Source organism: Coenobita brevimanus, chromosome 98, assembly GCF_032717465.1.
Source record: "Coenobita brevimanus isolate Jiangsu-jjx chromosome 98, ASM3271746v2, whole genome shotgun sequence".
Lineage (NCBI taxonomy): Eukaryota > Metazoa > Arthropoda > Malacostraca > Decapoda > Coenobitidae > Coenobita > Coenobita brevimanus.
The window spans coordinates 18,622,188-18,638,291 of NC_137051.1; the positions used below are offsets into that span (position 1 = coordinate 18,622,188).

Genomic DNA, 16,104 nt, shown 5'->3' on the forward strand with positions numbered 1-16,104 from the left:
AATGGGGGTGCTGTGTAGCGTTGACTTGGAACTACTGTATAGTCTAACACTAGCCACATCACACCGTGTCACTTAGCCATCAAGGTACACGTGCTAGAGCAAACTTGTGGTTTGTGCGCTTGGCAATTTGTTGCAAGCTGAACAATGAAAGCTCTTGAAGAGCAACATGTTTGTGTGAAATTGTGTTTCAGCTAGGAAAAAACTTTACAGAGTTTTCAAATACAGCATAACCTCGATATAATGGAATAACGGACTTCAATATAGCGGAATTCACTTTTATCGGACTCGAGGAGCCACGTGGACTAAATTCTTATGCGTCAGGAAAAGTCCAATAAAGCCAGAAGCAGTCCTGTCTTTGAATAAATGAATAAACAAACAAACGGAGGAGATACCATAACATCAGTCCCTCCTCTCTCTCTCTCCTCCTCTATACCTTCTCTTCCTCTCCGTCCCCTCTCCGGTGAGAGAGAGAGAAAAGGTAAAACTGAAAATGAAAATAACTGAAAATGAGTGTAAAAGTGAGGGTGAGAGCACACAAGTGAATATAGAATGTCAAAGTCAACAGAGAGAGAGAGAGAGAGAGAGAGAGAGAGAGAGAATAAATACAGAAATGACAAGTGGTGTCCCCTTGGCATAAACAAATGAGGGAGAGAGGCATAACCTTGGTCCCTCCTCTCTCACTCCTTCTATATATCCCCCCCTTCTCTCTGTCTCCGGGAGAGAGAGGTGAACGTGAATGAAAAAATGAAAGCTAGTGAAGGCATTGTGAAGGTGAAAGTGAAGGCAAAAGTAAAAGTGAAGGTAAAGGTGAAAGTGAAGTCAAAAGTGAATGTGCAAAGGTGGAAGGTGAAAGTGATGATGAAAGTAAAAGAGAATGTGAAAGTGAAGGCAAAAGTGAAAGTGAAGGTGAAGATGGAAGGTGAAAGTGAAGGTGAAGGTGAAAGTAAACATGAATGTGAAACTGAAGGTGAAAGTGAAGTCGAAAGTGAGGGTGAAAGTGAATGAAAATGAAGGTGAAAGTGAAGGTGAAAATGAATGTAAAAGTGAAGATGGTGAAACTGAAGGTGAAAGTGAATGTGAAAATGAATGTAAAAGTGAAGATGGTGAAAGAAAAGTTGAAAGTGAAAGTGAAGATGAAAGAAAAGTTGAAAGTGAAAGTGAAGGTGAAAGAGAAAGTGAATATGAAGGTGGAGGTGAATGTGATAGTAAGAGAAGGGAGGGCAAAAGTTAAGGTGAGTGAATAATTGTAAAGGTAAATGTGAAAATGAGAAAGTAAGGTTGCAAGTGAAGGTGAAAGGGAAATTAAAAATGATACTGAAAGTGAGTGTGAAGGTGAAGGTGAAATGAGCATGGAAGATAATATGAAAGTGAATGTGAATGTCAGAGTGAAGTAAAAGTGAAGGTAAAAATGAATGGGAAGGTGAAGATGAAGGTGATGACGAAGATAAAAATATGTGAAGTAAATTAGCAGTGCCCATTGCAGAGAAAGAGAGAGAGAGAGAGAGAGAGAATAAATGCATGAATGACAAACAAGCCTCTGTGCATAACAAAAGGAGGAGGAAGTTTCGCTTTTTTCGGACTGGCATGGGCCCCAATTAGTCTGATATAGTGAGGTTTTACTGTATTGCAAGAGGCTTGTGGAGAGGACTGACTGAGCTGTACACAATGTCACAAGTGGTTGCAGCTGTTCAGATCAGGAAGAACATCCATCGAAGACGATCCCAGATCTGGATGGCCTTCCATGTCAAGAGGCGATGATCACGCTGAGAAAGTGCATGCTGTGATTTATGAAAATCATTGTCTGACTGTTCCAGAAGTTTCCAGAGAAGCAGGCATCTGTAAAAGCATGTGCCACATGGTTTTATCCCTCAAACTGGAAATGCAAAATTTGTGCCAAGTCTGCCGACAGATGAGCAAAATAGGAACCGCGTCACAGTCAGTCAGGAGCTGTTTGATTATTCAAATGCTGATGAAAACTTTCTAAAAAATGTCATAACAGGTGTAAGTGTATGGTTACAACATTGAAACAAAAAGGAAGTTGTCGCAGTGGGTTGGAACATTGTCACTGTGACCAAAAATAGCATGTAGAATCGCTAAGATGTTAAGGTAAATTTTTTTTTTTTATTGAAAGGGTGTCGTTCATCATGAGTTTGTTCCACATGGCCAGACAATCAATAAAGAGTTTTACTTGGAGGTTCTGAAGCATGTGAGGGAGGCAGTGAGAAGGGAACGACCTGAGGCGTGGACAAGCAAAATCTGGAAGCTGCAGCATGACAATGCGCCTACTCATGCATCACTTTTTATCCATGATTTTTTGGCGAAGCACAAGACTACTATCATCCCCCAGTCACATTACTCTCTGGATTTGGCTCCTGCAGCCCCCCTCCCCCCTCCACAGTTGAAATCCATGCCAGTTTCAGGCAACAGATGATATAGAAGAATATTCAACCAAGTGCACTAAACAAACATTCATTTAAGTGCATGTACCTTGATGACTAACTGATGCGGCTTGATAAGGATAGTGTTAGACCAAACCTCAAAATTGCCACTACACAGTGCTCCTGTCATGATCACACTGCGCTAGATAGTTGGTGCACTATTTTAAAAGATTGGTTTCTTTTTGGACAGACCTTGTATATGCAAGGAAAGGTGCTCAGAATCTGCTTGTACTAAAAAGTCTGATAATTTTAACCAAAACAAATTATTTTTTTTATGTTAGCAAAACCACTGGCATTCTAGTTAACTAGGGGGAAGTGAAACTAGGTCAGTTACATTATTTCATAAGCACTGCTGTTATTGTTTAGGTAACTGGTGCCCTGGATGTACACAACTGTATTTAAGTCACTTGCTGCCCCCACTGCATGTCATTCCTGAAGATGACTGCATGGTGAAACGTTGAAAGTGAAATGGGCCCCTTCTCTGCACCTGGTGTTTTTCCAAATAACTGTATAAAGTACCTGTTTCACCACCATATGCACAACTTTTCACACCATATTACCATGTCATCTAAGCGTATACACTTCTACTCTAATACCAACAACTTCTTTAGTCCATATGTACAGAAAGCATTGCATATTATCCTATCCACTCTCAGCTGACCAAAAATTATTTCCACAACAGTCCCATTTACCTGGTCTGACTCAACTTTCCACACTCATGCAGTAGCTACCAAAGTCTTATACCCACCACAAATTGACTTGGGTTACACACAAAATTGCTATGGGAGAGTTGTCTGTCTTTGCTTTGTGTTTCCACTTCTACCAGGTGAATTTTTGGGGCAAGAAGTAACTGGCAACTCCTCTGGTTTTGGCAGGAGGTGGTGAAACACTCAACACATCAGTGCTTGCCCAGTAGCGAGAGTGGAAATATATGTTCCTATCGCTCCGACCTTGTATGCATTACTGTTTGCCATGTTATTTTCCTAGAGTCTAGTTGTCATGCCTGGAAAGTACTGCTCAAGGGATGAGAGGGTCCATATCATTGCATGGAGGCAGGATAATGTCCCTGTCAACATGATTTTTGAACGTACTGGACACGCAAAATCGACTGTCATGAAGATTCTTGCTGCAGCACGCGGCCTGCCACCTGATGTCATACCAGAACACAAGCATGGCAGTGGAAAGAAGAGGACAACTTCCAGAGGTACAGGTACGCACCTGAAGAGGGAAGTAATCAAGAATCCTCGACTGACAGCAGCAGAACTGAAGAGAATGCATTCCCAGCTATCACAAGACATCTCAGTTCAAACGAACCAACAAGCTTGCAGAAGGAGCTGGGTTTGCCAAACCGCACCGCAGCCAAGAAACCGCTTCTCACTGACCACATGAAGAAACACCACATTCAGTTTGCCAAGAAGTAAGTACACTGGACATCAGATGAGTGGAAAAAAGTTATGTTTTCTGATGAAAGCAAATTTCAAGTGTTCCAGGTTCATTCTGCCAAGGTTCATCACCCTGCCTCCGGTAGTTGATATGACCTTGCTTACACGGTGCTGACTTAAGCACCCACAATCAGTAATGGTATGGGGGTGTTTCTCAGGTGAAATGGGAAGGGGAGGCCTCTACTTTCTTCCTAAGAACTTGATGATGATTGGTTGCCAGTGCATTCAAGTTCTGAAAGATCATATGTTAAACTTTTTTGCTACTCATGGGTCCAACTTTTTCATACACAATTCAGCTCCATGTCACAAGTCAAGAAAGGTGACAAAATGGCTTCAGAATAATCGGATTGAGGTCCTCGACTGGCCTGGCAACAGTCTGGATTCTAAATCCGATAGAAAACTGCTGGGCAGTGATGAATATAATCATGGCAGAGAAGAAGACACCCAATCTGGACAACCTCAAGACTGAACTGACAAATGTCTGGTGCAAAAAAGTGTCCTTAGATTACTTTAGGGATCTATGTGATTCCATGCCAAAATGCATCCAACTGATCCTGAAAAACAAGGGAAAGATGATTTCATATTAATGAATGCCATTTCATGAACAAACATTGTGATATACTATTATTTCTGTGTTTTTTTATACCTTGTGTGGGAGGTTCTAAGTCAATTTGTGGTAGCTGTACCTATACTGTACATATGCAACAAAAGAAATTTAAGACTAAAAGAGAGAGAGAAAATTAAGAGATCTCTTTTAACCTAAAGATGATAATCCTGTGGTAGCTAGATAGGATTATTACACTGAGGATGTTAACCTCATACTGTAAGTCTAAAGGTCTCTCGTTATATGAATAAAATTTGGTAGTAGTATTTTTAAAAAGTCATATGCAAGAGGCTAACTTAAATTATTACTAGCTCCTTCAGTCAGAAGTCTCTTGTAACATGAAAAATCTATCCTTGGTGGTATACTAACAAAATATGAAAATTAGGGATACAGATGGGGCTATAAGGACAAGAATGAAGCAAATGGGGTTAGTGTTTTGAGGTGCACTGACAATATTGCTACTTCTGTGTAGCTTCCCTTAAAGGGAAATATGTAAAGTGAGACATCTGGATCTAGTGTGGGGACAATGACCCTTTACAGGTATCGGTGCTATGAAGCGAACGCATCTTTCAGGTGCTACCTTAATACCTACATGCTGAAATGTTAGACTGTATTATGTTGGATAATCAAATTTGTTCAAAACACCATGGAAGGAGGGGGAGAAAAGTAGAGCCCATATGTGAATTGATGTTCCCCATAATAAAATGATTATCTAACCTATATATTCATGTTGGTGTTGCAGGGTCTTTAGCTGGTCTTGCAAGAAGGAACCAACAGAGGCTGCAGCTGCCATGAGGTGTTCCTTCTCGAGCACCTCCAGGACAGCACACCCTACTGCATCCATCAGGGGTGAACACTTGTACTGTAATATACCACAATAGTCAGATATTATCCCCTGTGCTTTCTTGTTTACAGTGTAAACTATGGACTCATTAGGTTATTTTATTTTGACTAATGCCATACAAACAGTTTAAACTGGGGAATTCTCAGCAGTCAAGGGGCTGAAAAATAATTGGTTACTGTTTTCCCTCTGTATTCATCTTTAGACTTTGAAATTACTGACATGTCCTTCTGTATTCATATTTATACTTAGAAATTACTGACATGACTACAGTTATGAGCAGAGTAAGTCTGCATTTACAGACTGTGTCATGAAGCTACAGTTTTCTACTCCAATTAACCCCTTCAACCCGAGAGGCCTCTTATAAGATGAAAATTATAATTGCATTAACCAGAAGAAATATGTGCAGCATGTGATGTGGTGTGTAGAAGGAAGAGAGGACGGAGGGGGGTGCAAGGAACAGCGTGGTGGACTGAAGAGGTGAAACAGGCTTTGGCACAAAAGAAGAAAGCATACAATGAATGGATGAGAAATAGGGGCGTGGAAGAAATTGAGAGGTGGAAGAGTTATATGTGGAAACAAAGAGAGAGGTGAAAAGATTAGTAAGAGAGAGTAAGAAGAGAGTGGATCAGGAATTTGGAAGGAATTTGAGTGTAAAGTGGAGGGACTGTAAGAAAATGTTCTGGAGAGAAGTGAAAAGAGTAAGGCAGGGTGGAAGTGAAGTTAGCAGGGGAGTGAAAGATAAAAATGGTAGATTACTAGTGGAGAAGGGAGAAAAAGTGAGCAGATGGAGAGAACACTTCAAGGAATTGTTGAACGTAGATGATGGAAGTAATGCGAGTATAAGTGGCTGGGGAATGGCTGGGAGAAGGAGGGAGGTGAGAAGACAGGAAGAAATCAGTAAGATAGAAGTTGTGGAAGCAATGAAGAAAGTTAAATCGGGGAAAGCCCCAGGAATTGATGGAGTGTGGTGAAATGCTGAAGCATGGGGGAGAGATAGTAGTAGAATGGATGTGGAAGCTGTGCAGATTGGCCTGGGAGGAAGGTAGAGTCCCGGAGGATTGGAAGTCAGGTATAATTATTCCCTTGTACAAAGGAAAAGGGGAAAAAGAAGTGTGTGGTAATCATAGGGGCATTTGTCTTCTTAGTATAATAGGACAAGTGTATGGTAGGATACTTATAGACAGAGTTAGAGAAAGAACAGAGAAATTAGTTGGAGAAGAACAGGGAGGCTTTAGGAAGGGAAGAGGTTGTGTAGATCAGATATTCATTCTTAGATCTTTAGTGGAAAAGTTTCTGGAGAAGGGAAAGAAGTTGTATGTGGCTTTCATGGATTTGGAGAAAGCATATGACAGGGTGGATAGACAAGGATTGTGGAAAGTGTTAAGAATATATGGAGTAGATGGGAAGTTGTTGAATGCTGTGAAGAGTATGTACAATGGTGCGAAGGCTGCAGTGCGTGTGGATGGTGAACTAAGTGAATTTTTCTCTTTGAAAGTTGGTTTGAAACAGGGATGTGTCATGTCTCCATGGTTGTTCAGTCTGTACATGGAATGGATGGGGTAATAAAAGAGGTACAAGGTAGGGTAGTGGAAGTTGGAGTGGCCCTGGTGAGAGAGGATAGTGTTTGGAAACTCCCTGTACTGTTGTTTGCAGATGATACTGTGTTGTTGAGTGATGACGAAGGGGAGCTGCAAGGCTTGGTAGATGAGTTTGAGAGAGTGTGTAAGAAACGGAACCTAAAGGTGAATGTAGGGAAGAGTAAAGTGATGGTCTTTGAGAGAGGTGAAGTTAATGAATGTACAGCGAGGTTGGATGGTGAGGAATTGGAAAATGTGAGTACGTTTAAGTATTTGGGTAGCGTGATGAGTAAGGATGGAGGTTTGGAGGGTGAAGTGCTTGAAAGGGTACAGCAGGGAAGAAAGGTTGCTGGTTCTTTGAAACCAGTGATAAGAAACAGGGAAGTGAGCATGGAAGTGAAAAAGTTACTACATGACAGTATTGTGATACCAACTCTAACATACGGAAGTGAAGCTTGGACATTGTTGGAAGGACACAAGTCAAGAGTGAGAGCAGTGGAAATGAGTTATTTAAGAGGAGCCTGTGGAGTCATGTGGAGAGATAGGCTGACGAATGAGGATATAAAGGAGCATTGTGGTGTGGATGTGGATGTGATAGGAAGCGTTATGAGGAACACACTGAGGTGGTTTGGCCATGTGGAGAGGATGGAAGGTGAAAGACTGACAAAGAGAGTGTATGTGAGTGAGGTGGAGGGGGGAAGAGGGAGGGGGAGGCCGAGTATGAGATGGAGGGATGGGGTGGAGAGGTGTATGAGAGAGGGGGGTGTGAGTTGGGAGCAGGGCAGTGAAATGGCGGGGGACAGGGCGACTTGGAGGCGATTTGTTTGTGGCCACTCCAAACGGGATTGAGGCGTCTGGCAATAGATAGATAGATAGAACCAGAATAAAACACAAAGCACTGTATGTCCTCTGGCTGAAGGGGCTAATGATCACAGCACAGAATTAAAATGTTTTAAGGAAAATATTGAATCATCCTGTACCACTTACTTGTTCATTAAGACAAGAGTAAGAATAAGCAAACCTCCTTAATGCGATCTCCAAGAACTGCAGCAATTTCTCGGGATGTTACAACTGATGCCATTGGATATCCATTTCCTGTAAAAAGAAAGAAACTTAAAAACAAACAAGTTGTAAAGAATATTACAACACTCTGGTGGATTCACTAATAACTGCAAGAGATTTGATGCTATACAAGACACTAGTAAGTTATTATCCAGCCATACACCAGTAGTAAGTACTGTACAGTAATTAAAGACACCAAGAATGTGTATCTAGACATACTGTAATACTAATGCAAAGAAATGGGGAAAGCTAAATGAAGACGAGAATCTGTGATAAAGGTTATCTCTGGAACTCTCTCCATTAATCCTTTCATTAAGATGTTTTATTTTGGCAAAATTTTCCCAAGATTAAAGAGAGGCATTTCATTTCAAAGGGGGCTCGAAGTTATCTGATTAACATTTCAGTAGTTTTATACAGACAGTGAACTCTCAGTTATCCGCTGTAATTCAGCCACGCCCTATGAAGACTAAAGTGAAGTGACAGATATTGCCTAGTACCCCTCGTTAAGCTCAACAATAGGCATCAGGCAGGATATTGATTTGCTATCTGTCTCAACCCTTTATCATAAAAACTTTCCCATGAGTAAAAGATTAAAATCAAGCATAAAACACATTACTGTACAGCACTGATACAGTACACTCACAAGTACTACAGTAATTTCTGCTCAGGGGTACCTCCTTCCTACTCCTGTATACCCAGGGAAGGGGGTGGGGGAAGAAAATGAGCTCCACCTGCCTCTACCCCAGCTCCCAACGTTCCCCCATACCCCTACCCAACCCCCCAACCCCACCTGTCTTTCTTAACCGGCAGTTACATCTCAAACTGACCTCGTACTTAAAACTTGATCCAACTGCTATTATACAAACATAAAACGCTAGGATGTGTAACAAGTATAAAACATAATTATCAAAACGCTGCAGCAAATAGAGGAGTAGACTGTAGCACCAGTCAAGCAGGGCAGTACTCCCAAGGTGGATGGAAAGCTGATGACAGGGAGAGCTGGAGCTCCTATTTCATCAGCCCTCAGGACTACTTCCTGACCATCTCCCTTTGCTGAATTTTTTCAATGTTTCAGTAACACAGAGTAGGCCAGCATGCTCTCCAACAGAAGTTTCTTTAACTGTGTATACCAGTCTACATGCACAGTACACACTACACTTCCTTTTCAAAAAAAAAAAAAAAAAAAAAAAATGATACACAGTAACCAGGCCTCAGAGTCCCTGGGGGGGAGGACCATAAATGCCCCCATCCACCCCTCTCCTGGTGACGACTCAACGAGATGCCTGGAACCACTGTCTGACACTTCTTCATTTCTGCAACATTCACTGCTTTTCCTCTAACTTTCTCTCTGTATAACACCACCTCTCCTCCTCTAAACCTCACCTTCTCTTCCTGACAGAGACTCAGCTGTCCGCAACTGACAGCAAATCCTTTTTTATTTCCTCCCACTTTCTCTATACTCATTTCAAAGCCAAAGGTGACTGTTGTGTATATGTATGCAATGACTTATCTTGCTTTCATGTTTCTGAACTTGATTCTTCTGAATTCTCTACTCTCTGGCTTCGGCTTTCCTGTCATTCTCAGACTAAATATATCTGCACTGTTTACTTATCTCCTAATTCTACCAATAAAAATTCTTCAACTATCTTCTACAATGGAACACATTCTGTCCATTTCTCCTTTCTCTGAAATCTCCATTCTAGGGGATTTCAGTGTTCACCACCACCTTTGGCTCTCCTCTCCTTTCACTGATGCACCTTGTGAACAAGCCTACATCTTTTCTATCCTTGACCTAGAGCAGCTTGTACAGCACCATACCCATATCCCTGACTGCCTTGGAGAGAGTTCCAACATACTTGACCTCTTCTTTACAACTAATCCTTCTGCTTACACTGTTAATATTTCCTCTCTGTTGGGCTCCTCCAGTCACAATCTTATTACCTTGACCTGTCCTATTGCTCTGGTGCGGCCTATGGACCCTTTGAAGAAATGTCGACTGTGGCACTTTGGAGCTGCGGATTGGGAGGCCCTCAGACAGTATTTCTTTTTCCCTGGAATGATTATTGCTTCCATGGCCGGGGGCCATCTGAGTGTGCCCTGCGCATTACAGAGGTTATTCTCTCAAGCATGGTAGCATATATTTCCCTCTCATATCCTTTGACTAATGCAAGAAGGCCTTGGTTTAATCACACTTGTTCTAATGTTGTCTGCAACAAGGAGACAGCCTATAAAAGGTACCAGAACCAACCCACCCCTGAATCACATCTTTTTTATGTTTCTGCCCGGAATCGTGCTAAGTCTGTTCTTCGCTCTGCTAAAAATAATTTCATCCGTACTAAATGCTCTCAACTCTCCAACTGGAATTCTTCCTGCTCCTTCTGGTACCTTGCCAAAATTACCTCATCATCCTTCCCTCCTCTTTTCTACTCTGATGGCTCTGTAGCTATTTCTTCTACTGATAATACAGATCTCTTCGCTCAGACTTTCTCTTCCAATTCCACCTTAAACGATTCCGGTGCTGTTCCTCCATCACTTCCCCCCCTCTGACTTCCTCATGGCTGACATTGAACTTTCTTCAGCTGATGTATTTTCTGCCATTACTGGCCTTATTACTAACAAGGCATATGGTCCTGATGGAGTCCCTCCTGTTGTCCCCAAGAACTGTGCTTCTGTGCTTACACCCTGCCTAGGTAAACTCTTTTGCCTTTGTCTTTCAACTTGTACCTTTCCTTCTTACTGGAAGTTTGCTCTTATTCAGCCAGTCTCAAAGAAAGGTGACCATTCCCAACCCTCTAACAATCGTCCAATTGCCTTAACATCCTGTGTCACAAAAGTTTTTGAGTCAATTCATAACAAAAATTTTAAAGCATCTCTCTTATCACAATCTTTTCTGATCATCAGTATGGGTTCCGTCAGGGACGCTCCTCTGGCGATCTTCTCACCTACCTTTCAGACTCCTGGTCATCCTCCTTTCAGGACTTTGGTGAAAGCTTTGCCATTGCACTTGACATCTCAAAGGCTTTCGATCGAGTCTGGCATAAATCTTTCATTTCCAAACTGCCCTCTTATGGTTTCTATCCTTCTATCTGTACCTTCATCTATAGCTTCCTTTCTGGTTGTTCAATAGCTGCTGTTGTGGACGGCCATCGTTCTTCTCCTAGATCTGTCAACAATGGTGTTCCTCAGGACTCTGTCCTATCACCAACTCTTCGTTTCTTTTCATTTTTGAAGGCTCCAACATGCTTGCATGCATTGGCCTTGGTCGCCTAATGGCAGCTCAACATGCTGCAAGATCTATGGCAGCCTCCCTATTGAGTCCCTTAACCTTGAGGTCACAATTAATGACCTCGTCCCTCGTCTTCCTCAGTCTACCCCTCACCACATCATCCCCAGTTTTATCACTTCTCACCTTCTGTACCCAATTATCATCCCCCATCCTCTCCACATGCCCAAACCATCTCAATCTCTTACAAGAAACAAAACTACACAGAGCACAGAAAACACCGACATTTCATAACTTCACCACCATTTGACAAGACTGGGCCGACGGCGGTGGCGGTGGACTCATCACCCTGGTACACAAATCCATCAACTTTGCAGATACCAGTGCACACACAAAGTCACTTCTCCCCCCACATGACACCACAACTGAAATACAATCAATTAAAATAAGCACTGGTAACAAATCACACATAACAATCGCTAACACATACATTCCCCCCCCAATCGTCCCCCACAGTACCACACAATTACTCTCCATAGATACACCACATCACTAACATACCCAACATCATCCTGGGTGGTGATTTCGACGCCAAGTCGTCGGCCTGGCATGTCAGCAACCCTGACACAGACAGAGGGCTGGTACTACAATCCCAGACAGATCATCTCTTCATACTAAACAGTGTAGACCAACATACCCATATCCCACACCAAGCCATCTTCCTCCCATCATCTCCAGACATCACCTTCTGCTCCCTAAACCTCGCCCTCACTACATCATGGAGAGTGGTCAAAACCCTAGGTTCTGACCACCTCCCAATAATCATCACTACCAAAGCCAGAATCACCCCAGCTGGCCACAAACACACATACACTAATTATAAGAGAGCCAACTGGGAGGCCTTTGTAACTGAAACAGAACAACATTTCGAAACACTAAACAGTACACCCATCACAAACATCAACACCGCTGTGAACACTTTCAATACAATCATACAAAACTCAGACAAAAGACACATCCCTAGAGGCAACAGAAAGAAACACAACCCTAACTTCACACCAGAAATTCAAGGCCTCATCAGAGAACAGGACACACTGCGACACACCCCATACATAAGACACCATACAACAAATACAAGAACTCAACACTCAGATAAACAATAAAATATCAGAACAGCAAATGCTAAACTGGAAAAATTACCTCCAAACACTTGACCACAAAACAAACATCAGTAAACTCTACAAAACACTAAACAGCATCACACTTTCCAACAGCAACACCACACAATCACACACTGCCATCACAACAACAGACACCATACCCTCAAACAAACAACAAGCAAACACTCTCATCAATCACTTTTCACAAGTCAGCCATCTAAACCCCCATCCCGAAGACCGACGTATCATCCGACATAAGAGACAGTTCCCCACAGACCCAGACTACACACCTTTCACATACAACCAGACGAAGCACATCATTAACAACCTCAAGCACTCATCTGCCTGTGGACCAGACAACATAAGCAACATTCACCTTAAACACCTAGGACCACAAGGCATACAAGCACTCACCAACATATCAAACTACAGCTACTCACACAACATAATACCCAACATCTGGAAACATGGCAATATCATCACTATCCCTAAATCCAACAAAGACCCCACGTTACCCTCCTTACATCACCCCATCACACTCCTCTGCATCCCCTCTAAAGTCACTGAACGAATGGTACTACAACTAGTCACACCTCACATTCCCCTAGCCCAGTCACAACATAGCTTTAGGCCACTACACTCCACAAACACCTTTCTTACAGACCTTACACAGAGAGTTTTTGATGGCATGAATTCAGCTAGCCCACCAAACAGAATGCTCCTAGTCACACTAGACATTAGCAAAGCTTTTGATGCCATCCCCCACCACAACCTCACAAACAAAATACTCAACAACAACATGCACAATAACACAAAAAGATGGCTGGCAAACTACTTAGCAGGCAGATGTGCACACGTAACATTTGCCGGTCAGTCTTCTAAAATCAGAAATTTCACAAACAGCGTCCCCCAAGGATCTGTTTTGTCCCCTACACTCTTTAACCTATACATGCACGACGTACCCACACCCCACAGATACACATAGCTTTCTATGCAGATGATATAACACTTACATGTACGCACCATAATGCAAACACAGCTGCACACATCATTCAGCCTTACCTCAACACACTACACGAATGGTTCACCACAGACAGACTCAAAATAGCCCCAGCCAAATCTACAGTGACTCTTCTCACAAACTGGACAGCAGAACAGTCACATCCCACACCTCACTATAAACAACACCCCCCCTACCACACACACACACACCCAAAATCCTTTGTGTAACATACAGTACATCAATGTCATTTAAACAACACATCACAAACATTAAAAATAAAATAACACCAAGACTCAATGCTTTGAGGTCACTTGCCCATACAACATTCGGACACAACAAAGAAACCACCACCATAGTACAGTATACAAACAATACATATGTTCAGTGATGAATTATGCAAGCCCTGTCTGGGCTTCTACCCTCACCAAAACACACTACAACACTCTACAGACCATACAGAATAAGGCCCTAAAAATAATCACAGGCTGCACAGCTACTACACCCACAGACCACCTACATCAAGAAACCAAAGTCCTCAAAGTCGAGGATCACCTAGACATGAGAGGCACCCAGTTTCTTGCTGCAGCCTCCACAAACCCACAACATCCACTACAGTACATGGCAGCACATCCACCCACACCAAGGAACATCAAAACAACACCCAGCACATGATACCATACACAAATACTGTCATCTCTCCCCCCTCGCCCACCTCAGACCAGCTTCCAGAAACATATCCACACTCAGATCACTTGCCGCTCCATTCAGTCACTTAAAGACAACACACAGCTGCATGCATGGCCTCCTGACATCCACCCTTCTGAATCCTATCTTCCTCGTGAGGACAGGGTCCACCTGGCCAGGCTGAAATGTGGGCACCATCCAGCCCTCGTAAGCTACCAGAAGAGGCTGGATGGCTCCATTGCTGATGCCTGTCCAGGATGCAACACAGCACCCCATACTATTAAGCACATTATGGAAGGCTGCATTGCACACAATCACCTACGCCAACAACACAACATACACTCTTTGAAAGCTCTGTGGGAAAGTCCGGTCTCGGCCATGTCCTTCCTAAGGGACTCGGGGCTGTTCGGCCAGACTGCCTAGGGAACAACTACTACTACTACTACCATCTCAATCTACCTCTCCTCATCACAACACCAATACACTCCAGTCCCATCCTACCTCTCAACTCTTCCACCGTAAACCCAGCCCCCCCAGGCCTTGCACACAGGGATGCACTGCACATCCACCTAATCATTGCCATTTCTATAAGTTTAAGCCTGCGAATATCCTCTTCCTTTACTGCCCTTTTTATTCATCAATGACCTTCTAAGCTGTACATCTAATCCTATCCACTCGTACACTGATGATTCCACCCTTCACCCTTCCATTCAGTTCCCGCAATGTCCATCTCAGCAGTTACTTCAACAAACAAAGGATGAGGCTATGGCACACCTTATGTCTGACTTGGCATGTATCTCTGACTGGGGCAAAAATAATCTTGTTGTTTTTATTCCATCAAAGACTCAGTTTTTACACCTATCAACCCCCTACCCCCTGGGGGTAGGGGGGTTTTTCAAGAATACTCCCCCAGTATCCCTGCTTGTCGTAAAAGGCGACTAAAAGGGTTGGCAGAGGGTTAGTGCCCCTCCCCGGAAAACAACTAACTAAAAAAACAAACAATAAGCCTCGGACAAGGACTGACCAAACGATGACGACCAAGGACCGGACAAAGGACATGGGTATTGGAACCTGGAATGTAAGGGGAGCGAATGATGAGGTGAAAGAGCGAGAGATTGTCCAGGTGCTTGAGGGTGCGAAAGTGGATGTATGTGGAATAACTGAAACAAAATGGAGAGGAGAAAGTGTGAGAGAATGGGAGTATGGATGGGGTATATGTGCAGGAGTAGGTGAGAATGAGAGGGCAAAGGAAGGAGTATGTATAGTTGTGAGTAAAAGGTGGAAGAGGAGCATAAGACAGTATGGATCAGTTGGGTCAAGGATTGTGTGGGTAAAGTTGAAAGTTGGAATACAAATGTGGGCGATTGTGTGTGTGTATGCACCAACGCAAGATCATGCTAGAAGAGTGAGAGAAGAGTTCTGGACAAATGTAGAAGTGTGCATGGAAAAGTTTGGAAGGAATGAGAGAGTGTTTTTGATTGGTGATATGAATGGTAAAGTTGGGAATGTGAAGGTGGATGGAATAGTTGGTGAGTGGGGTGTGCCTGCTGAGACAGATGAGAATGGGAGTGCGTTAGTGGACATTTGTGCTGGGAGGGGGTTGGTGATAGCCAATACCCTCTTCAGGCATAAAATGATCCACAGGTATACATGGCGAGTGATGAGAAGGGTGGGTGGTGAACTGAATGAAAGGAAGGCAATGATTGATTATGTGTGTGTGAATGAAAGGATGCGAAGATGTGTAAAGGATGCAAGAGTATATAGAGGTTGGGGAAGTGGACTTTCTGACCACTACTTGGTGGTGGCCAGAATTAGAATGCAAGTAAGATGGAGGAATAGAAGAAGGGAAAGACGAGAGGAAGGAGTAGTTGCAAGGAGAGTGGAAAGGTTACAAGAGGATGAGAAAAAGGCAGAATATAAGAGAGAAGTGGAGGAACGATTGGGCAAATATGAATTGGAGCAGATGGGAGACGTGGAAGGTGTGTGTAAGATATTTACAGAAGAAATATGTGCAGCATGTGATGTGGTGTGTGGAAGGAAGAGAAAACGGAGGGGGGGTGCAAGGAA

The 16,104-nt window shown here is 43.0% G+C and overlaps 1 protein-coding gene across 1 annotated transcript in view; it reads right to left on the reverse strand.

Annotated features, from left to right (window-relative positions):
- LOC145414252 (5-phosphohydroxy-L-lysine phospho-lyase-like) overlaps positions 1–16,104 on the reverse strand; it is a 140,831-nt gene that overhangs the window by 46,129 nt on the left and 78,598 nt on the right. Inside the window, exons 8-9 of the mRNA XM_080283850.1 lie at positions 7,927–8,000; positions 5,202–5,346 (exon numbers count right to left, since the gene is read on the reverse strand). Coding sequence (XP_080139976.1) covers positions 5,202–5,346; positions 7,927–8,000 — 219 coding nt within the window. The remainder of the gene's footprint in view (positions 1–5,201; positions 5,347–7,926; positions 8,001–16,104) is intronic.